Source organism: Leucoraja erinacea, chromosome 29, assembly GCF_028641065.1.
Source record: "Leucoraja erinacea ecotype New England chromosome 29, Leri_hhj_1, whole genome shotgun sequence".
Classification (NCBI taxonomy): domain Eukaryota; kingdom Metazoa; phylum Chordata; class Chondrichthyes; order Rajiformes; family Rajidae; genus Leucoraja; species Leucoraja erinaceus.
Genome location: NC_073405.1, coordinates 15,684,232 through 15,709,145, shown reverse-complemented (window position 1 = coordinate 15,709,145; position 24,914 = coordinate 15,684,232). Strand labels below are relative to the sequence as shown.

General features: G+C 40.3%; 1 protein-coding gene across 8 annotated transcripts in view; it reads right to left on the bottom strand.

Annotated features, from left to right (window-relative positions):
- Nucleotides 1-3,138: 3,138 nt before the first annotated feature.
- The window catches only part of eps15l1a (epidermal growth factor receptor pathway substrate 15-like 1a), a 231,422-nt gene continuing 209,646 nt past the window's right edge, over nucleotides 3,139-24,914 (bottom strand). For 4 of the 8 annotated variants that reach the window (XM_055658739.1, XM_055658734.1, XM_055658732.1 and 1 more), the window contains one exon: nucleotides 3,139-4,376. In XM_055658739.1, coding sequence (XP_055514714.1) covers nucleotides 4,230-4,376 — 147 coding nt within the window. In that variant the 3' untranslated portion in view covers nucleotides 3,139-4,229. Of the gene's footprint in view, nucleotides 4,377-10,482; nucleotides 10,545-21,205; nucleotides 21,248-24,914 lie in introns of all 8 variants that reach the window. The other 4 variants (XM_055658736.1, XM_055658738.1, XM_055658735.1 and 1 more) reach the window with 3 other exon arrangements.

Here is a 24,914-nt window from a genome sequence, read left to right as displayed (position 1 = left end):
AGAAGGAATGGGTGACATTTCGGGTCGAGACCCTTCTTCACACTAAATCTTGTAGCCACCAGTCCAACAATACAGGAAGCATTTTTACCGGAAGGAAAGCAATAATTCAATTGTTCACCCTCAATTAATAAATGTGGCCTTGCCTGCAGCACCAGAATCTTACTGGAAAAAAACTCAGGGAAAGGTTCTAGTTCATCATATGGAATACCTGAGATAGACACAAAAAGCTGACGTAACTCAGTGGGACAGGCAGCATCTTTGGAGAGAAGGAATGGGTGACGTTTTGGGTCGAGACCCTTCTTAAGACCTAATAATACCTGTATTATTAAACTTCTCCATTCAGTGAGCAACTTGTGCTTTGTTGCAATTTACATAACAGCTGTTCCTTGATTCTAGAAGTGCCATGAAGACAATTTGAACTGGATCTGCTATGGAAAGGGCATTGCAGAGGAGAGCATCAGGTGATTAACGATTAAGAAGGAACTGCAGATGCTGGAAAATCGAAGGTAGACAAAAATGCTGGAGAAACTCAGCAGGTGAGGCAACATCTATGGAGCGAAGGAAATAGATGACGTTTCGGGTCTGAAGAAGGGTCTCGACCCGAAACGTCGCCCATTTCCTTCGCTTCATAGATGATGCCTCACACGCTGAGTTTCTCCAGCATTTTGTCTACATCAGGTGATTTACCCTGTTTTCGTATAACTTGTCCAAAAACTCCACTTCTACAGCCCTTTCTTCACAATCCTATGAAATATCTCCTTTTGGAAATGTTCAATTTTCTTTTAAAGTTGCCTTTGATTCCCCTTCCATTGTCTTTTGTAAGGTTGGATTACAAGTTACTTGGGCCACTTTCCCAGACTGCATGGTCGTGAGAGGTTTCCTATGGTCGTGAGAGGTCACCCGCAACATGTCGCCAGGGGTCGCCTGTATAGTCGTGAAAGGTCTCCTATGGCCGTGAGAGGTCGCCAAAGAGTCGTAGCGTCTTTCTGGTTGCCGCTGAATTTACAACATGCTGAAAATTTCGGCGACCTATGACGGGTGCCATTTAAAAAAAAAAAAATGGAGATAGCAAATATTAAACTTAACCAACTCGATATAATGAAGGAATATCCAGCTCCCGAATCATAAAATTCAGGGGAAAAAAACAAATCAGAATTATCCACCGAAATGGATATTGGCATGGAATGGCTCTGGAGCCTGTTAAAGAGACTCACAAAGTAATACAGTGTGGAAACAGGCCCTTCGACCCAAATTGCCTACACTGCCCAACATGTCCCATGTACACTAGTTACTAGTGTACTAGTTATTAACATTATGCAGGTCAAAAAGATCTTGCAGAGATGGGTGCACGTTAACCTTCATTCACAATCAACAAGGAGAATACGTTTATAGAAGTTTGACACAGACTCACACAACATTGAAACAGGCGATCAGCCCCTTGGCCATCAAGCACCTATTTATACTATCCCATTTTTTTAACACTGAGCCTGTAGACTTCCATGCCATGGTGTTTCCAGTGTTCATCTAAATATTTCCGAAATGTGAAAGTACCTGCTTCCTTCAGCCTTTCTGGCATTGCATTTCAGATTTCAGGCACCCTTTGGGTGAAAAACATCTTCTTTAAATCCCCTCTAGATTTTCTACCCCTTACTTTAAGTGTATGCTATCTGGTTATAGACAATTCTGCTGAAGAAAGCTTCTCAACAGCTCCCCTATCATAACCTTATGTACATTAATCATCCTGTTGAATCACCTCTGCACTCTCTCCGATGCTATCACATCTTTCCTAGAGTGTGAAAACCAGTACTGTACACACTCCAGCTATGGCTAACAAATGTTGTTAATATTTATTAAATTACCATAATCTCACACTTTATATTATGTGTCCCGTACTGCTACCTTCAGGGGTCCTTCCACAGCACATTTGGTGCCTTTGTTCCTCAGTACTTCTGTTCAGTGTGTATGTCCCAACCTTACGTTCTCACAAAAGGTATTTTTCAGGATTAAATTTCATGTCATTACTATGCCATCCCACCAAATCATCAATATTCTGTAGTGGAAGACTACTCTCCCCCCCTATCAACAGCATCGCCAATTTTCATGTTATCTATGATCTTATCATACCTCCAACATTCACATCTGAATTGTCAATGTATATAAGAAACATCAAGGGCCCCAGCACCATTCCTTGTGCCATACCATTGATAACAGGATTTCAATCATAAAAACAACCCTTGACGAACAGCCTCTACTCTCTATCACCTAAGACAATTCCAATCCAACCTGCTGTAATCTTTTCCAATGTCAAATCCCTATTGCAGAAGTGACACACAATATCAAGGAGGAGTAAATATACAGTTTTTACTCAATTTATACAGGTTTTGATATGAATGGTCCTCAATGTGATGTCAAAGATATGGAAATCTCTGCACAGCATATATGGACTGTGAAAGAATTTCACCCGTGAAATCTTAATCCTGCCAAAACCAGCCATGTCTGGTGAGAATATTTACAGATATGTGCAATAATCAGAAAGGTTCTAAATTGACAAATAGCATTGCACAAGAAACTTCAGTCGATATTAAGTAAAGGCATACACATTTTTCATATCAACATTTAACCTTGAAGCAACGTCTGCACCTCAAAGCATTGTAGGACATGTCAAGCAAACTTTAAAAACATCTGCTGTGTGGCTGTCTAACTCAGTGTACAGAAATGGCCCCTGATGTACTCCCAATGTTAGTAGGCTGATCTTAATGTGTTAAGACCTGATAACAACACTCAACATACGACTCAGTTGTGGATATTATTAACAGGGACTTTGATAGTTCAGCTACTGAATTGCTGGGATCTACTAATAGAAAAGGACAGTTAAGGATTAACCAACAACATTAGGTAATATTTATATCACAGTGGAGTATTTAGAATCTTTGTAGCTGTTTTTTAAACCTTGTTCATTACTCTTACATCATACAACACAATGGAAAATATATTAAAAATGCAAAAGAAAACAGTTTTGATCGTGTAATAGAGTGCACAGATATCAGGCAAGAACTTATTGCCAATATGTCAAACAATAAACTGGAAGAAGACTTTAGTACAAGGCTAAAATAGGTAGGGAAAAGGCAACTTTCTGCATTGGAAGCATTATATTTAGAAAACTTGTTAAACAACAGGCAGTACCTGATTCTGAAAAGTGTTTCATTCCAGTTGTGCACAGTTTAAAAGCAATGCCATCCCATTTCTCATGATTATCAAAGTATTTCAGTCTCTACTATATTCAGGTTCCTTTTGTTCTCTTTGCAAAGGGCTCAGAATTCTAGGCATATCACTTGATTAGGTATAGTACTGAAGAAAAATAATCTGCACATTCATATGACGCACCAGAAGAATACACAAGACAATGAGAGAACTTGGGTTACTCTGCACACATTTTCATTATGCTACAATCAGAAATAAAAAAGTGAAACTTCAGGGAGTTCACTGAATTATCCAGTTGTACAGGAATGTCTCCTCACATTTATTATATTAAAGAAAAGAAATGTGCAATTAATTCAATTGGATATTTTTTCCAATAACACAACAGTGTATCAGACAAGTATAACTGACATAATGTACAAGTCTTTGCAGGTTAATAAGCTCCACTGGAACAGGGTGATTCCTGTCCAGGGCTTTTAGTTTACTGCAGTCGCGCAGTAACACTAAGGCATGTTTGATGGGAAGGTGTGGGAGGGTTAATATAAAACATGAAATGGGACACTGTACATTTAAAGTCTGCGAAAATACCACTAGGCATTTTGCAACACAAAAAGAATAACAAACTGGGCAGTTTATACATATATATTATATAAGTTTCCTTTGGGAGAGAGTGTGGGAGGGGTTTGGCTTTTTTCTCTTCAATATCGCAAGTAAAGTTAGCATCAGCATCAAAGCTTTCAAGTCTTTCATGTGCATGAACGCAGCTGAAATTGCCGATTCACTGAGAATAATAAAGGATTTGCTCTCCTTTTGAATTACACGGTACATTCGCTGCGCATCATCACATTCTGCATCTCCAGTGGAGTCCATGTAATTGATTCAGTGCCATTTAGAGTAGTGGGGTTTTGAGCCAGTTACTATCCAGTACATTCAGAACACCCAGTGTCCAATCATTTCCTCTGCCCTTCCCATTTCTTCTGCCCTTTGTCTTGCAGCTCGCATGCTTTTGATTGAATGGGCCATGGCACTATTTACACATCTGACATTTCTGCTTTGCTGAGTGCTATGGCAAGCTCTAGATCTTCTTGTTCTTGCCTGTGTAACCGCTCTAATCTTTCACGTTCTGCTCTTTCACTCTCCCTTTTTGCCCATTCCAGCTGCTCCTCTTCATTACCAAACTGGAAAGAAAAACATAAATAGGGAAAGCATTAATGCATCTTTAAGTTGTTTCATTATAATATAACAAGCACCCACCCAACATACTCCCAACCAAGATGGAGGGATCAGTAACCACCTGTGTGATAAACACCTATAATAGATTCAAAGTACGATAGAAGCATGAGAATTCACTGTACACTAACAAAACTTGCATACACTATCAAGTGTTATTCTGTGGACTTCTGTATCTGATTCACATTAAATAAAAAGACAGGTCCAAGCAAATGCATAAAATCATGCTGCATTATATTGGCAATTACAGTCAATTATGTTAATAATCTATCCAATTTTGCAGGTCTACAATCAGCTCTTAAACTAGCTCTACCAAACCAGCCAAATAACCACAGTTCAATGCCCAAATGATTAAGGCCTATAGATCTGTTTCCTAATCTATTTAACAAAGCTTTAGGACCATTGAAACATTCTTGAACTCAGTGTACAAAAGTGCTCATTCCACATTTTATATTTTGCTCCTGTGAATCCGCTTTAAAGTATTTAGAGATTTTCTTCTGTCATGATAGGCACTAAACGGCGTTTAAATTTTTTTTTTCTATTTTCCACTTAACATTTTTGGTTAGCAGCAACATATTCCATTAGCCTTTTTATACTTTTACCTAATTCTGTCCTAATCAAATATTTATCTATATTTATAATCACTTATTTTTCATATACATGTAAGAGGCAACAATGTTTAATTGTCATATGCATCGGCCCCAGAACAATGAAATTGAAAACAATAAACACAGCCGATCCCAGTTTACAGATCCAGTGAACTGATGGCTGGGCTAAAGAACAGGAATTCTCACTTAACGTTCAATTTGTGACCTTCATCTCAGCAATTATATCTTCTTACAACTTTCTTTTTTCAGATTCATACTTTTGCTTAAAAGAAGTGAAAGAACCGGTACCCTGGTCTTACGTTACTAACCATCTGATGCCTCAAGTAACTTTAGGAATAGGAGTAGACCATATGTTCTGCTCCACCATTCGATAAGATCACGACTGATCTAATTTTCCTCATCTACTTTTGCTGTGTACTCTCCCATCCTTTCCCCATAACCATTAATTCCCGTGATGATTAAATTCTGTCAGGCTGAATTTGAAATATATTGAAGGATTCAGCCTCCGCAGCAAATTTGGAGGCTCAAACCTTTCACGCAAGAAATGTTTCCTCATCTCAGTTATCAACGGTTCCTCCCATATTTTGAGATCATGTCCTCGTGTTCAAGATTGAAAAGCAATAGCTGAACTCAAAATATAATTATGGCCTCAGGCAGTATCTTCACCGGAATCCTAATACTCAATAGTGAAGAACTTCAGTCACTGACAACATCTGGGAAGAGAAGCTATACCAAGGAACCTTGCAGATGTCAAGGTCGTAACCATCTTCAAGTAAGGAAACAAGTTTAACTGTAGTAACTAAGAACAATTTCCCAAAGAGAATCTTTGCCTGTGCCCTTACAAATAACACCCTGCCAAAGAGCAGCTCCCATCCATCGAGAGACACATTGGATATGATCTTCCTACGTGACAATTCCAAGTTAAACACAGAAGCAACCACCAATTATTATACTAAGCTTTTTACAACTGCACAATACTCTAATATCTTGTTTTACTATTGTCCTGACCATTCATACAAAGTTTGTCCTACTTTTATATTCCAACCACTCCTTGAAATAAAATACAGCATTCCTTAGCCTTCCTTATTTTCTGCTATGCCTGTAATACTAGCTTTGAATCAAAAATTTCAAAATCCTTTGTTAATCTGTTGTTTCATTCGTTGCCCCAAAGAATTTCACATTTTCCCACATTATACTCTGTTAGCCAACTTGTTTACTCATTCATTTACCTTATCTGTAACTGAATTTTTCTCGCAACTTGCGTTCTTGCAACTGTGCTATGGAACAGTGCCTTTCACAAATCATTTTACAATTGAAAGTTTACCAAATGAAATGCTTTGGGAGGACCAGCAATTATTCACAGTTATTCAAAGCCAGACCAAGATTTCACTAAAAGATATTTTTTTTTCCAGCAATTGTGTACCTGCGTTGATTCATGTGGTAAAGTGTAATTCTATGCATCCTCTGTACCAGTTGGATCTTCTATAAGTTAATAGGGCAAGGATAGTCTTCTGAACTATTCTGACCATCTTAACGGTTTGAGGAGGAATGACTGCTACAGGCTGAGTCTGCCTGCACAGTTCCTGCACACAACACTGCATCTACCTGACAACATGCAAATTGCCCAAGTATGTCTCATTCACAAAAAAACAGAGCAAACTCATTATTAGCTAATAAAATTAACTAATCTACTCAATCATCACCAAAGTGATGTAAGGTGACTTACAGTATGCTATTAAGGTTTCATCAATAAACTGTTCATCAATGCCCAGTTTGAATCTTGTAAGGATCACTTAGGTTTGGATCTTAACACAGCAAAGGTCACAACATTGATCAACGAGCTAAATTCTGAAGGTCAGGTCCTCGACATCTAGGCAGTATTTTGATGGTTTGTGGCAACAAGGAATTCTGATAAAGCTTAAGACAAAGGGCACCAAGAAGAAAACACACCGGCCAAAAAAAATGATAATTGTGTTTGTTGGCAGATAATTGTCCCAGTCTCAGGACATTACAGCATGAGTTCAAGGCCAAGCCATCTTCGGCATCAATAAATTCCCTTCCATTAAGGTCATAAGTGGGGATGTTCACTGATCATTTCACAATGTTTAATTCTAATCGTAATAGCTGAGTAAATGAACTTGCCTATACTTGAAGACGTAGATAACGTTTTTCTTAGTCTCTCACTCCAGATCAAGAATGAGCCCTTTCATTGAGTAGTGGCAGTTGCCTGTACATGATTTTGTTCAACATGGGATGGCTTTTGCACACCAGTCACCATATAGTCTTCGGGCATGAACTGATAACTGACAAGTAGTATTCACACGACAAAAGTGCTGGGTAATGACCATCCAAAACAAGAGGGTTTAACATTTAATAGCTGATCCCTGACTATCAATATTCTGGGGATGTTTAAGAAGGAACTGCAGATGCTGGAAAATTGAAGGTAGACAAAAATGCTGGAGAAATTCAGCATCTATGGAGCGAAGGAAATAGGCAACGTTTCGGGCCGTCTGAAGAAGGGTTTCGGCCCGAAACCCTGCCTATTTCCTTTGCTCCATAGATGCTGCCTCACCCGCTGAGATTCTCCAGCATTTTTGTCCACCTTTAATATTCTGGGGATCACCAATAATCAGAAACGCAACTGGATTCAGACAAATAAATACTGTGGTTATAATAGCCGACTGGAGGCTGGGTATGTTGTGGTGAGAAACACATCTCCTGAAATCCAAACAAACATTTCTTCCATGCACAAAGTATGAATCAGGAGAACAGTTGCCAGAGTGAGTGCAACCTCAATAATTCTCAATAAGGATAACATGATCCAGGTTACGACAAACCACATGATTGATCCTAATCATTCAATTATTATACCACTGGCACACAGCTGCTAAATATGCATCATCCATAAAATACACTGCAATTACTTGCCTAGGCTATTCTGACAGCACCTTCCAAACCCACAACTTCTACTACCAAGGAGGATAAGGGCAGCAAATGTGTGCGAACACCACCTTACTGCAAACCTCATACCATCATGATTTGGAAATAAATGCCCATGATTCATCCTGGAACACCCTGCCCTAGAACATGTAGGATTACCTCCAGCAGGAGCATCCAGTGCCAACTGTATAAATGTATTTATTTAGATGCTCAAGAGACTAGGACTAACAACAGTTGTGGGGCTATTGTGCCTCTATGGTTTACGCAAACTGCACAAGTCAGACTCACAAGGAACAGATAGCTACTCTACATTTGCTTCATTCCCTTAAGTGTTATTCTATTTTCCAGGCATGGATTCAAACTTCAGTCAAGAAAACAGAGCACGTTATCTAGGTTAATTCGTCACTGTACTGGCAGAGGTGCTGTCTTTCTGATGACAATGATCTGATGAAAATGATACCAAAGAAGGGGAGGTCATCTCATGTTCTGGCTAGCATTTAATTCTCAACTTCCATCACTAACATGATTATCCTCCATCAGGAAGCACTTTGAGATACCATGAATCTATGAAATGTACAACATAAAAGCTAGCTCTCTTCTGAATGTTAAAGTTAGAAAAAAAGTTAAATGGTCAACTATGCACCACGCCCCCCAACTGCTATCACAGTTTTGAACTGCTGTAGCACAAAAAACAATTTTAAGGCACAAATGCAATGACAATCTCTAGTGATCAAGAAAAGATGTACTCATCTCTAATCATTCTCTGCGTAGTGTAAAGATAATTCCCCTAAGCAACAGACAGGTTTTTTCACAACACACTGAGAAGGTACAGGTAAAACTTTGGCTAATGAATGAATAAAATCAAAGTAGCCAAATATAATTTCAATTCAACTGTCAGGGTTGATATCAGAGAGCACATATAAACCTTCATTATTCATAGTGGAACAAAGATTCAGTTTTTAATACTCCCTTCAGCAAAAATGAAAACTCAGTTCCTGTCCCCACAAATTTAAAATTGCTGTAAACATGGAAACCCCATGAGGGAGGTCATGCACTACATAATGTTTAAAAAAAATACATCTGCATATTTAAGAGTCAGATGTGATGGGAGAAGAAAAGTTTGGCTTGAATTTGAAGCAAGAACATGTGCAAAACTCGACAGATTGCTTACAGATTGCTGGAAGAGAGACTTAGATTGCAGCCCCTCCCTTTCAGCCAAACATCCCGACTGGACTGCACTACTTGGATCCCAACAAAATCATTTAATTTAACATATTGCAGAACCAATTTATTATGGGGAAGCAGCGTTCTTCAACACGGATTGTGAGTGGTGGCTAAGTCTGCACGATTAGGGAAATTATCGTTATTGGTGTGGACCAATGAGTGATCAAAATATTACTTTGTATTGGTTTAAGACTTTGCTTAAATGGGTGTTGGTCCTCCAACAGTAACACACACAACCCTCAATATGCGGCGTGGCTTAGCACGCTGCCACCATCGGAACCTAATGGCGTTGTGTGTTACCACACTAAACTGTGGTCACATGGCCTTATCTCACAATAACAAACAACCATGACTCCCATACCAGATAGTTACAACCAGCCAAAATATGTTCAATGCTAAAATGATAACTGTTACGTCACCACAACGTTAGTTGTACAGTGAATGGTTACAAACGTCAAGAGTACAAACCCCATTCACAACTTGAAATTTGACTAGTTTTAGGATTTTTCTCATTAAAGAAAAATAGATCCTTCAACTCTCCAGTTTAGCATTTTCACCAAAAGATGAAAACCTATGCACTTCCGTCCACTGGTAATATGAACTGTAGTATTAAAACTAGGTTGTCAGGGGAATGTTAAGCTGGATGAATTAAGTGTGTAAGCAGGCCTCAACATTTTGGGAAAAATTAAGTTTATTGTTATGAAGTGCCATTCAAAGACCTGATACTTCCCAGAGGAAACTGTTCTCTGGGATATAGAACTCTTGGATATGGTATTGTAACTAATATGCTGTATTCTATATTCTGCACTCTGGTATTTTTTTTTACACTGCCTGTTGTATTTGAGTATGGCCTGATTGTACTCATATATAGTATAATTTGATTTAACTGGATTGTACACAATGTTTTTCACTGTATCACGGTACATGTGATAACAATGAAATAATAGTTACCAATAAGGATAACATAAGGAATACAGAATCCTAAGAAGTCATAAACACTTGAATCCAAAGGAACCCAAAGCTTTTGAGACATTTTGCAAGGTCCATAATAAAACCAGAAAAAACTCAAGACAGAAAGAGAGAGAACAAGTTTTATGGACCTCAATTGAAATTCTCTTCAGTGTCTTTGAATCCAAAGGAAAAACTTCCAGGCTCGCCAAACTCTCCTCATAACCACATTCTACATCTTAACTAAATACTTGTTTTCTTTTTCCCAGTTCTGACGACGAGTTTAGGATATGAAATATTACCTCTATTTCTCTTTTCACAGATGCTGCCTCACCTGTTGAGTGTTTCCAGATTTCAGATTTCCAGCAACAGCACATTTTTTGATTTTCATTCTTTCTGACCGGATAGAAATCAGGGTAGAAAATAGGAATGACATAAAATAAGTTTCATGCAGAAATGAAGAAATTAATAGTTCTGAAGGTCGACATATTCTCAGGTATGACACTGAGCTATTCAGAATTTAAGGTCAACCGTGGGAATGCTGGCTGAACCAATGGAATTGTATTACAGACAGCCTCCATCAGGTAAGAGCCAGGTTCATAAGTGCAAGTGGAGCATTGCATGAGGAGTGGATTCACTCCACACCTGGACTCACTTGACGACAGCCAGCTGGGCAGGCAGTGTGCTTCAGTAGATGAGAGCCCAACAGTAGTCAGGGTGACCTGCACAGGGAGATGGTGGAAGGGAGAAATAGCTGTGGAAGCGTTTTGAGTATTTTTAAACTTAAATATGAAAGCACTGGTGAGCGGTGTGGGAGTTTTACAGAGGCATTGCAGGGGCAGAAGAATTGTTGTTATGAGGAGACTGGCTAATCTGGAATTATTTACTTTGGAACTGAAGAGATGTACAAAACATTGAGGGGGTCTACATATGTTGAACAAGTAGTACTGTAATAGCTATTTCGTTGTCAATAAGTGGCATCGATTTAAGGTTATTAATAGAAGGATTAGAAAGGTTAACGTAATTGAAATCTACCAAGGTTTGGTGGTGGTCTAAAACCTATGATCTGAATTGCTAGTGGAGCAGAGATTTTCATGACACTCTGAAAAACTAGATATACCAGGAGCATATCTAATTGATATGGCAGGGCCAAGAAAGCCGTACCATCAACTTGAAAGGGGAATAATCTATATTGTTTTTATTTTAGATATAATGGTTTCCTCCTGTGTCATTTATTTATTTGTTGCTATGATTGAAATAAATAAATTAGATGTGTCTCAGTGGGGTAGAGAGGAATAAGAAATGAACACATACATTTCCAAAAGTATTGAAATCATGGTTACAATGGGTCAAGCAAACTTTTCAATTAACAATAATTTCTTATAATAATAGCAAATGCATGTGTAAAAGTTGTATACATTTTGTATTTGTTTACTTCCAAAATATTTGAGGGAAGGATAACTATGCCTTTTGATTTTGAGGCATTTTTTTTTAATGTATGTGTAGCACAGGGAGCAGCTTGTTCTCAACATCTAGCCTCATGAAATTCAAACAGGATAAATCCAAATTATAAAATACAAGCTCTTCCGTTCAAGAGTTGGATGCTTTCCAAACTATGAATTCCCCATGCTCAGTTTTGTTTGTGCATATTTCCTGAGTTAGAAAGAAGGGGACATACTTTCAACTGATTTTTTATTTTTTAAATTATCAGCATTTTTGAAAGAGCCGAGATAAAATGATTCCAGGTATATGATCACAATGACAAAAATTTAATATTTTAAAACATACATTATCTTGAAATTAAAATCTGTGTATAAGTTTCCTCCCTTTAAGTCAATGTTTCTTAAAAATATATTTAAAAAATCCAGATTATTTAAAAAATAAAAATTTTGTAGAAAGTTTTTACTGAAGGAAGGCATCCTTTGCCATTTAATCCAAATATTAAAAGCCACACTTATCAGTATCTTAATAACTTTTGTCACATACAGTAAATGCATGTGTCCTATGCAACAGATGGAGTTTAATCTAATGTTGGCCCAATGCTGTCCCCTCCATCTTCCACAGTTGTCTTTCAGTGCTGTCTCAATAGACAATACATAATAGGTGCCATTCGGCCCTTCGAGCCAGCACCGCCATTCGCTGTGATCATGGCTGATCATCTACAATCAGTACCCCGTTCCTGCCTTCTCCCCATATTCCCTTGACTCCGCTATCTTTAAGATCTAACTATCTAACTCTCTCTTGAAAACATCCAAAGAATTGGCCTCCACTGCCTTCTGAGGCAGAGAATTCCACAGATTCATAACTCTGGGTGAAAACGTTTTTCTTTATCTCCGTTCTAAATGGCCTACCCCTCATCTAACCCATCTAATTCCATCAGTACGATCCCATCACTGGACCTGCCACTTCCTCTAATCTGTCAATTACTGCAGCATGCCAGTTTGTGAAATTCCAGATGGGCAAACTTTTATCTGTATCTTACATGGGATGATTAAAATGGAATTGGAAGGTGATACATCTTCAACAGATTTTTATTCACTGGGCGCATTGATAAATATGCCACCAAGATGGTAAATTTAGTGAGCAAAGAAATGAGACATGATCTAATTTAATGGCAGAACAAACTTATGATGTCAAATTACCCACTCCTGTTCCTGTTCTCATTTGATGTGACAGGTGATCCAGATGATTTTTTTTTACTGCTGTAAACAATGCTGAATTTCCAAACGTTCCAAATTTGAACACTGAATTTCCAAAAATTAGGAAATTTGCTAAAACTGTCAGAGTATTGCATGGTATCTAATTACTTAGACAAGATATTGTTAAAAATCCCGTGAAAATTCCGTAAAACAAAAAAACTGCTGCTGTTGCGCAAGAAAATGCTTAGATGTCAAATATTCTGACAAGTAATATTTATTTATTAATGTGAAGTTTAAAATGTTTACATTTTTGGAGACATGCTTTGGACTTTAATGCCAAATTTCTACTGCTTCCCATGATCTCAAGAGTTTTTCGCTCTGGTGAGATCACGATTGAATCTCTGTTAAAACTTGCCACATCATTCAAGTTGGCATGTAAAGAACTTTTCATTAAATTGAATTTAAGGAAAGGATTGGATTTCAGGATGATAGGTTTCAATATGAAATCTATCAATTGGAATTTTAACACGGAATGCATGTAACTAGTCTTGTAGCTCATATGCAGTTGAGTTAAATGTACTATGTATCGATAAACAGAAGGCTAATTGAACTGGAAAATCTTGAATTTCAAACATTTGACAGAAATGGTTTACATAAAAACAAAGTTGGATAAATAGAATTTTAACAAAATTCTCAAGAGGTTGTCAGGCGTGGACACAGGATTGCTGTTTTCCTGGGCTGCTGTGTCATCTTGGAATCTTGGGATTCCAAGAATGGTTAATGTAGCTTCCGGGAAATAGGAAGAGTCAGAAAACCAAGCAAACAAAATGAATGCCTCTTGGCAGACATTTGATGTCTCAACGAACATATCCAATGAGTAGCTGAGCCTATAATCTAGGTAAACACCAGATTGCATATAGATAATTTGACAGAAATAATAATAATCCATTTAATTGAACGTGCTCTACAAGATAAACAAAGAAAATCAATCCAATTGCATTCCAAAATCATGCAGCTAACAATATTTTCCTTCAATTTTCTTTAGTTGAATCAAATCTTGGCAAATTAAGTTTTCCAGGTACCTGCCCAAATTCTCTTTTATCATGTTTGAACTTAGACAGTACATACTTTGAGATAACTTGACCCCCTCACAGAAAACAGAGCAACCAAGAACTGTGTTCTTACCCACAGTGACTTTCAACCAAGGCTCAGTGTTCAGGATCAGACCCTTGGCCAATGTTTAGCTCCAAGTCCCAAGTACAGCAATCCAAATTATCCTGGTACTCTGACTGAACTTGGGATCTTTTGACTATTGTGTTTTAATGTTGCACTGCAATGTAGGTCCATGGGGGAGCTGATTGAGAGTTATTTTATTCTAACCCTGGGTTATTCTTAATATAATTGGACCAAATGTCTTCACATGGCATGCAGTTATTTCTACAGCTGCTGATTGACTGTGTAGTCTTTAGAAAGTGGAACCAAGCAACAAATGGTAGAGAGGATCTTTGCAGCATCACTGATGTAATAATGACCATTGTGCTTTTGGACTGGAGCCCTAAAATGGATGGGCTGAATGAAGAGCAGTCTGACAAAATAATAATAGTTTTAATAATAGTTAATGATGAATTATTTATTTCCACTAAACTTTCAAAAACTGAAGCATGGAACATAAAATGTAATTAAATTGTTCAACTTCAATCATGTTTGCAGTTTGCAGAAACTGTAGATCAGCTGTAATTGGTTGTTTGCAGCACGTTGTCAACTGAAAGGCAACACTCATAGTTAAATGACTGAAAGAGTCAGAATGCTAGTATAAGGCAGGGCTGAGTCTTGCACGAATATCCTTGCTTACTGAAAGACATGCAATTTGCACTTACAAATTGAGGTGTTAAAAATACAATCGTGTATGAAGGTAGACAAATCTCCAGGTCCTGATCCGACCATAAGGACATTATGAAAATCCTGAGAGGAATTTGCGGGAGCCCTGGTTGAAATTTACGAGTCGTCTTTAAATACAGGAGAGGTGCCGGAAGACTGAAGGATGGCAAATGTTGTGACTTTATTCAAGAAGGGCTGCAGGGAAAATGATGGGTACTCTCGGCCAGTGAACTTAACATCTGTAGTTGGAAAGTTATTGGAGGATATTCTGAGGGATAGGATATACAGGCATTTAGACAGAGAAGGGCTGATTAGGGATAGTCAGTTTGGTGCAAGACACGTGAGAGGTCGTGTCTTACAAATCTGATTGAGTTTTTTGTAGATGTGACCAAAAAGGTCGATGAGGGCAGAACAGTAGATTTTGTATATATGGATTTCAGTAAAGCATTTGATAAGGTTCATGATAGGCTGCTCTGGAATGTTAGATCGCATGGGATCCCAGGAGATATAGCTGAATAGATAGAAAATTGGCTTCATGGATGGAAGCAGAGGGTGATGGTGGGACGTTGCTTTTCGGACTAGAGGCCTGTGACTAGTGGTGTGCCTCAGGGTTCAGTGCTGGGCCCGTTACTGTTTGTCATCAATATCAATGATTTGGATGAGAACATACACAGCAAGATTAGCAAGTTTGCAGATGATACAAAAGTGGGTGGTCTAGCAGATTGTGAAGATGGTTGTGGCAATTGCAGTAGGAGCTTGATCAATTGGCCAAGTGGGCTGGGGAATGGTTGATGGAATTTAATGCAGAAAAATGTGAGGTGTTGCATTTTGGGAAGTCTAACATACGCAGGACCTACATAGTGAATGTTAGGGCTCTGGGTAGTGTTGTAGAGCAGAATGATCTAGGACTGCAGGTGCAGAGCTCCCTGAGGTGTAGTCGCAGGTAGATCGGGTGGTCAAAAAGGCTTTTGGCACATTGGCTGTTGGGAGTATTGAATATGGAAGTTGGGAGGTTATGTTAGTTGTATAAGATGTTGGTGAGGCCACATTTAGAGTATTGTGTTCAGTTCTGGGTACCATGTTATAGGAAAGATGTTATCAAGCTGGAAAGGGTACAAAAAAGATTTACGAGGATGTTGCCAGGACTAGAGGGTCTGAGCTATAGGGAGAGGTTGAGTATGCTGGGACTCTATTCCTTGGAGCGCAGGAGGATGAAGGATGATCTTATAGAGGTGTATAAGATCTTGAGAGGAATAGATCGGGTAGATGCACAGTCTCTTGCCCAGAGTAGGTGAATTGAGGACCAAAGGACATACGTTTAAGGTAAAGGGGAAAAGATTTAATAGGAATCTGAGCAGTAACTTTTTCACACAGAAGGTGTTGGATGTATGGAACAAGCTGTCAGAGGAGGTAGTTGAGGCAGGGTCTATCCCAACATTTAAGAAGCAATTACATGGATGGGACAGGTTTGGAAGGAAATTGTCCAAATGCTGGCAGGTGGGACTAGTGTAGCTGGGACATGTTGACACAACACGTGTGGGGAAAGTTGGGCCGAAGGGCCTGTTTCCACACTATCACTCTAAACAAAAATCACGCTTTCCCATGAGAGGTAGAATACAACCCTTTGAACAGATTTGGAAAAACATAAAATAGCTTGAGTTATATGACTTAATTCTATTTCATGCACAAGTCTCACATATGTGCACCCAAATTCCTTTATGAGAGCTAAGAGCAGAGGTCAGCTCCATGATATAAAGAATAATGGGATATTTATTTTCTACAATGGAAGAAAGTGATAGATTCTCAGTGTTTTATAGACAGGTTGAATGTGTTTTTAATGATCAGAGAAGAAAGAGCGTATAATCAATGGATTTTTCATATCATAATTGGTTTGACCTCCAGATACCAACAGGAAATGTACCACAATTACAGGGACTGAGAGCAGCAAACACATCATCATAAGTGATATATTATAAGAAAAGGAATTCAAGCATACAAGTTAAAAATACAAAAATGATTCCGCAGATAAGGCAGCACCATGGAAGAAAAAAGCTTTGTCAGAACTTCACAGTGAAAGAGAAAAGAGCGATTGCCCAAACCTTCCCTTGATGAATCTTGTTATCAGGAAGTGGAATGGACCAACTTTGTTAGAGTTTTGCTCATTAAAGAAGGAAAAGCTCTCTGCACATCAACACATAACCTTCCTCAGTGAAGAATACCAGGAGAAACAAAAGACATCTTACTGAAATCATCTTCTGCTTTTCGGCAAAAGTAACGGAAAGAAGTCCAAAACCTCAAACTATGTAAGATGCCATCAGTGTTCTTTCATCTTTGCACCATCACAATGGCCACCACTGATAGCTTCAAATGGTGTGAAAAGTGTGATCGGTGCATTCTTCACAGTCCCTATAAAATGTGCAGACTAATATAAATGAAACACTAGCTCAAAAGCCTTGGGCAGTTCAAGACTTCAAGAGGCCTTCCCAGCCAGGTCTGTAACATTGCACGTCATTGCAGCATAGTGATGGGTCAGTCATATGACCCAACTCATAAAAGGGAAGACAGCTTTAAAATATGAATTATTGTTTCTAACAAATACTGTCCAATTCCTTTTTTAAAAAACTATATCAACTGGCTCTAACATAAAATAAAAGTCTGGTAATCCGCCATTGGACAATTCAGAAATTCCGATAGTTCAGCATATGACATACTAGGAACTGTTTGCCACACACCCCTTTGCTCAGCAGGGATCTAGTTCCCAAGCTTCACTGAGCCGTTTTCCATTCTCTCCTTGAACTTACTAGTTTACAGGAAAATTTATTTTATTACTATGTAACATCAAAAACGTGACTTAAAAGTTCATGGAAATAAAATCATGTGTGGAAAATCTGCTAATTAGCTCCATGAAAATTGGAAGAATGCTAATTTATCAGAATTGTATTGTAGTTGCAAATGTTACAGACATTTCTTGCAATGGGTTAGGGGCAATGTGTCTTATGTTACTTTTGTTGAACTCAGGATATTGCCAGATGTTGTATCATCCATCACTGAATCCAATGATTGTTAGCTTATGTTGACTGTCCTCTGGATTTCTAAATTAAAAAATGTAAAATGTAGTTTAGTTTAGTTAATTGGCACGTGTATTGAGGTGTAATGAAAAGCTTTTTTGTTGCATGCGATCCAGTCAGCGGAAAGACTATACATTATTACAATCAAGTTGACCACAGGGTACAGATATAGGATGAAGGGAATAACGTTTACTGCAAGAACAAGTCCAGTAAAGTCTGATTTAAGATAGTCTGAGGGTCTCCAATGAGTTAGGTGGTAGATCAGGACTGCTCTCTAGTTGGTGATAGGATGGTTCAGTTCCCTTATAACAGCTGGGACGGAGCTGTTCCTGAATCTGGAGGGATGCATCTTCATACTTCTGCACCTCTTGCCTGATGGGAGGGAGGAGACGAGGGAGTTTGCTTGGTGGCACTCATCCTTGATTATGTTGATGGCCTTGCCGAGGCAGCGTGAAGTGTAGATGGAGTCAATTGAATGGAGGTTAGTTTGCGTGATGGTCTGGGCTACGTCCAAAACTCAGAATGGGGTTGAGATAGATAGGTAAATCTACCATGATTGAATGGCATAAAATACTTGAAGGGACAAATCATCTAATTCTGCTCCTATAATTTATGAACTTATGACATTTACTCCTTAGAACTTCAAGCTTTCAACCATCTCTATTTCGTTGAAAGCTTCGAACAACTGGAACAACTTTGACCACACAGCCTTCTTGGCCACACTCTCTGCATTGTACAGAGGCACAAGAGGTCTACGTGCATCCTTGAGTTTCTCACCAATTTTCACGAGATAATTATTTAACCATACAACTCCATTATTTCCACAATAAACCATCTTGTATATCTGATCTTCTGGGAGGTGTCACTATATTAGATCTATAATTCAGACTAAACCTCTTCTCCTTGTGTCAACCTCTTCACTGAGTTTTGAGTTACGGCCGCAAGATTGGAATGTGGATAGCTGAGAGGAAATGTGGCTTTGACATATTGCCGTCCCACAGTATAATCTTCAAAACCTTCTTTGCCGTGCTAACTGTTCTATCTGCTTCCTCATTTGAGTGGTATTGAGAAGTAAAATTGAGCTTCATTCCAAATTGCTCTGCATAAGTTGTTGAACAAGAGATGGTGTAAGCTATGAGAGACAAAGATATATAAGACAAAGATATTCCTCTGTTGTGTGTATGTGATGGCCCCTGACCTTCAGACCAGCAGTTTTGTTGTAACCACCTAGTGCGAGTGTTGATTAATACTAAATAATTATCTTTTACAGATAATCTTTATGGGCACACAGGAATGGTCTTATAACCACTTCCAGCCCAAGTCTGATGATTTATGGCATTTCTACAATACTGACATACATTCAATGGCCAGGTCTTTCATATAATCGAAAATAGACACAAAATGCTGGAGTAACTTAATGGGTCAGGTAGCATCTCTGCAGAAAAGGAAAATGTGATGTTTCAGGTTGAGACTCTTCTTCAGACTGAGAGTCAGGGAAGAGGGAAACTAAAGGTGTGAAAAGGTACAGAACAAATCAGACCCGGCACCGGTGACTCAGAAAAGGTAGAGCTCACAATGGTCCATTGTTGGCAGAGGTGATAATGAAGGAATACGTACAGTGAAACTAGCAAGATGACTGGGGTGGGGGAGGGATGGAGAGAGAGGGAATGTAAGGGTTACTTGAAAGTAGAGAAATCAATAATCATACCGCTGGGTTGTAAGCTGCACAAGCGAAATATGAGGTGCTTCTCCTCCATTTTGCATGTGGCCTCACTCTTACATTGGAGGAGGCCCAGGACAGAATGGTCAGTATAGGAATGGATTGGAGAGTTATAATGTTTGGCAACCAGGAGATGCGTAGATCAAGGTGGACCGATTGTAGGTATTCAACGAAACGATCGCCCGGTCTGCGCTTGGTTTTGTCAATATATAGGAATTCACACCGAGAACAACGGATACATGAGATGAGGTTTAAGGAGGTGCAAGTGAACCTCTGCCTCACCTGAAAGGACTGTTCAAGGAGGAACTACATATGCTGGAAAATCGAAGGTAAACACAAATGCTGGAGAAACTTAGCGGGTGAGGCAGCATCTATGGAGCGAAGGAAATAGGCAACGTTTCGGGCAGAAACCCTTCTTCAGACTGATGCAGGGTGGGGGGGTGGGAAGAAGAAAGGAAGAGGGGGAGCCAGAGGGCTGAGGGAGAGCTGAGATGGGGAGGAGACAGCAAGGGCTACTGGAAATTGGAGCGATCAATGTTCAGGCCACTGGGGTGCAGACTGTCCAAGCGGAATATTAGGTGTTGCCCCTCCGATAAGGACTGTCGGGTTCCCCCGATGAGGGGTGAGGTATAGGGACTGCATCTCCAGCGGTTGCAGGGGAATGTAACTAGGGAGAGGGTGGTTTAGGTGGGAGGGATGAGTGAACCAGGGAGTTGCGGACACACCAAGTTGGAAAACAAAGGGGGATCCGGCGTGGGGGGGCCATCGAGAGGGAGAACAATGGAGGACCCAGCATGGAATGTGTTAAGAATGGTTTGTGTTAAAGTGGAATACTTGTAACTTTGCCGGCGCCCTTCATGTGGTGACTCTTTTCATACTTTGGGTATATCACTGTGACGTGTCAAATGTGACAATACAGTATCATTCATTCATTGATCCATTCAGAACGGTCTCTGCGGAAAGTGAAAGGGGTGGAAATGGGAAAATGTGACTAATGGTGGGATCCCATTGGAGGTGGCATAAATTTCAGTGGATTACGTGCTGTATTTAACAGCTGATGGAGTGAAAGGTGAGGACTAGGGGGACTCTGTCCCTGTTGTGATTGGGGGTAGGGGAAATAAGAGCGGAGCTGCAGGATACAGAGGAGACATCAGATAGAAGAGGGGAACCTCTGTTCCCTAACAAATGAGGACATCTCAGACAATAGGCTGGCTACTTGCATGTTGTAGCCACTGGAGGTCATGTTGCAAACAGCGGAGCTGCAGGATACAGAGGAGACATCAGATAGAAGAGGGGAACCTCTGTTCCCTAACAAATGAGGACATCTCAGACAATAGGCTGGCTACTTGCATGTTGTAGCCACTGGAGGTCATGTTGCAGTTGTATCAGACGTTGGTGATACTGCATTTAGAATATTGTGTTCAGTTCTGGGCACCATGTTATATGAAAGATATTGTCAAGTTTGAAAAGGTTCAGAAAGGATGTTCACGAGGACGTTGCCAGGACTAGAGGGCATGAGCTATAGGGAGAGGTTGAGTAGGCTGGTTCTCTATTCCATGTAGCGTAGGAGGATAAGGGGAGATCTTGTCGAGGTATACAAAATCATGAATAGGCTCCAGATGATAGATAACTCCATGAATAAGAGCGAGCCACGGCAACAACAATAGGAGCACAGCTCCGGGAAAGAGTCAGAAAGGGCATCGAGGTTAGCGGGGGGGGGGGATTCGGAACAGGCTAAGCACTCAAGCCTACCGTGCACCTCTGCCCAGCATTCTTCTTGTTAATGTCCAGTCCCTGGAAAACAAGATGGATGATCTCAGGGCGAGGATTAGATTCCAGCGGGACACACGAGACTGCAACCCTTTGTCTCACTCTGGTGTCAGAACAACAGCCTCCTCTTGAATGTCACTAAAACTAAGGAGCTGATTGTGGACTTTAGAAGGGCACAACAACAACCGAGGCTGTACACGCCACTGGGGATAAATGAGACTACTGTGGATAGGGTGAGCAGCTTTAAATACCTGGGAGTCCAAATCACAGAGAATCTGACATGGACAACACACACTGCCGCACTGGAGAAGAAGGCAAGGCACCACCTTTACCACCTCAGGCAGCTGAGGAAATTCAGAGTGTCTCTGAGGATCCTGCAATCCTTCTACTCTGGTGCTGTAGAAAGTATCCTGACTGGAAACATCTCAATCTGGTTTGGCAACAGCTCTGCCACGATAGGAAGGCTCTGCAGAGAGTAGTTTGTTCGGCCAAACACACCATGGGAACTACGCGCCCCCCCCCCTTGCAGGACCTATACACCTACAGGAGGTAGGAGGTGCAGATCCAGAGCCAGCAAGATCATGAAGGACCCCTACTACCTCAGCAACGGACTGTTCCAGCTGCTACAGTCAGGCAAGTGCATCCGCCGTCATGCTGCGAAAACAGAGAAGATGACACGGAGTTTCTTTCCACAGGCCATCGGGACTGTAACTCTGATCTCACCGGGGCGTAATTGCTGTTGTATCTTTTTTTTTTACAAATGTAAATACTGGTTCTGTTCTGTACTTTTGCACAATCCCGCAGGCATTGCCACTTTCATTTCACTGTACATCTTGTAGGTGTATGTGACAAATAAAGTTGACTTAACTTGTGAGAAATAGATAGGGTAGATGCACAGATTATTTGACCCAGAGTAGGGGAATCGAGGACCAGAGCACTTTGGTTCAATGTGAGGTGGAAAAGATTTAATATGAATCCGAGGGGTAACTTTTTCACACATGTGGAACATGTATGGGTGGACGGAACAAGCTGCCAGAGGAGGTAGTTGACCCTGGGACTATCCCATCATTTAGGAAACAGTTGCACAGATACATGGATAGGACAGCTTTGGAGGGTTATGGACCATGCACAGGCAAGTGGGACTAGGGTAGCTGGGACATTATTGGCCGGTGTGGGCGAGCTGGGCTGAAGGGCCTGTTCCCACACTGTATCACTCTATGACTTTACTCTTGTCTGAGATGTGGCCACTCATTGCCTCAACTCCAGAGTTAGAAGCACCGCAAGTATCTTTTAGCAGACTGTTGGTATAAAAGTTTTATCTTTCACTGATCCTACACCTTTGTTAATTTTGATTTCCATTGACAAGCTTCCACTTTCTTTAATAATTTGACAGAATATACTCGACAACTAGTCCACATGAGCATGCAATCAAAGAATGCACCAAAGTTCCAATAGATTATTTTTTAGATTAATTATGAAATTGTTAAGCATATCTCCTGACTGAAGAAGGGTCTTGACCCAAAACGTCACCCATTCCTTCTCTCCAGAGATGCTGCCTGTCCCGCTGTGTTACTCTAGCATTTTGTGTCTATCCTGACTTCTCACCATGTGCTCCAAATGTATAACTCTCTCCAGTCTCTGATCGTCCCTTCTTTCTAATTGTTTATGATCCTCATCCTCTGCTTTGGTGATGTTATTTGCCCTAAACAAATCTCCATGTGTGTGGAACTACCAAGAATTTTAGTGTTACCTATTTGAGCTTAAGAGTATTTTGTACTGTGTCACACTTTGAGTTACTACACATATATATACACATTAAACACAAACAATAATAGTGTAACCTTGTTTAAAATACGACTCAAAACTATGAAGGAACTGCATTAATTAGAAATATGCCCAACTTTGTGGGCAATTTGAAAAATGCATACATATAGGCGTGTCTGTAGAGAGGTCCAAGAGTAAACCAATTGTCCAGCTCGGGTAAATACAGAAATCAAGCTCTGAAATATTGCCTGCAACCTAGAATCGTGATGAATGCAATAAGTTTTATATTGCAGGATGGGTTCCACAATACTCAAATACAGAAACCCTTCACATACCATTGGTTCCAAGTCATTAAGTTTGAAATTTCATTTCTAGCCACTGTATATCCCCACAATCCCTGGAGAAGTTTAACACAGACTGGTTAGTGAAAGACCACGCTGCCATCTCTGTGGGTGGCCTGAACCTTTCAGTCTGCAGGCAGACAAAATGGCAGCCTCTGCTGGCAGTGTCTGAAATATATATAATGGTAATTATGAAACCTTCAAAGATTGGATTGCTATGCTGTGCGCTATGCATGTTAATGACCATTTTTCCCCCCGAATTTATAGAAGTACTTTCAAATAAGAGAACTGACAGCTGCAGGGCGAGAGTTGGGAGTGAGAAATTGCGAGAGACCAAGCCCGAGTGAGCATAGCGACCGGGGGGAGGGGGGGGGGGGAGTAAGGTGTCCCCCTCCCATTGGAATTGTGCAATGTGGTGCATACTGCAGCGAGTCTTTTAACTTACACTTGAATACAATATATGTGGTTTAAATTGGATTGGAGCGTTTTTGAAAGGGGGGAGGCTGTGCGATCACTGATCACTGGCCTTGGGGGTACCCGGTGAGGGAGTGGAGCAACCGAGTGGGGAGAGGGTGTGGAAGAAGGGGGTCCCCCCTCCAAGGGTAGGAACGTTTTGAAATTTGATGTATTAAAATCTTGTTTTAGGGCACTGTAGAAGTGTGATTTCAATGTTTTTTGTATGAAGTGTTTTTAAGAGGTAACTTTTTAAGGGGTAACTTTATCCACACAAAGGGTGATGGGTATATGGAACAAGCTGCCAGAGGAGATAGTTGAGGCAGGGACCATCCCAACATTTAAGAAAAAGTTAGACTGATACATGGATAGGACTGGTTTGGAGGTATGGACCAAAAGCAGGTAGCGTAGCTGGGACATGTTGGTGGGTGTGGGCAAGTTGTGCTGAAGGGCCTGTTTTCACACTGTATCACTCTATGACTACATTATACCTCCACCATGCATGAATCCTTCAAAATCATGTGATCAAGTTTTATTGCCATATACTTAAGCATAGAAACATAGAAAATAGGTGCAGGAATAGGCCATCGGCCCTTCGAGCCAGCACTGCCATTCAATATGATCATGGCTATTTATCTAAAATCAGTACCACTTTCCTGTTTTTTCCCCATATCTCTTGATGTCGTTAGCCCCAAGAACTAAATGTAACTCTCTTGAAAACATCCAGTGAATTGGCCTGCACTGCCTTCTGTGGCAGAGGATTCCACAGATTCACAACTCTCTGCGTGAAGAAAGTTTGTCCTCCATCTCAGTCCTAACTGGCCCCCCCTTTATTCTTAAACTGTGACCCATGGTTCTGAACGCCCCCAACATCGGGAACATTTTTCCTGCAGTTACAGTAAGTGAAAATCTAGCAGGCAAGCAGGATGCTTTCTCCAACCACCCCCATTTGAAGTCCACTATCTTCCACCATTTCTATCCAGTGCTTGGTACTTACTTCCAGCAGCCATTGGTTGTCCTCCAGGATACACTCTCTCTCTCCCCCTCTATCTCTCCCCTCCATCTCTCTTTCCCATCTCTCTCTCCCTCTCTGTCTCTTCTGTCTCTCCTCTCACCCCTCTCTCTCCCCTCTC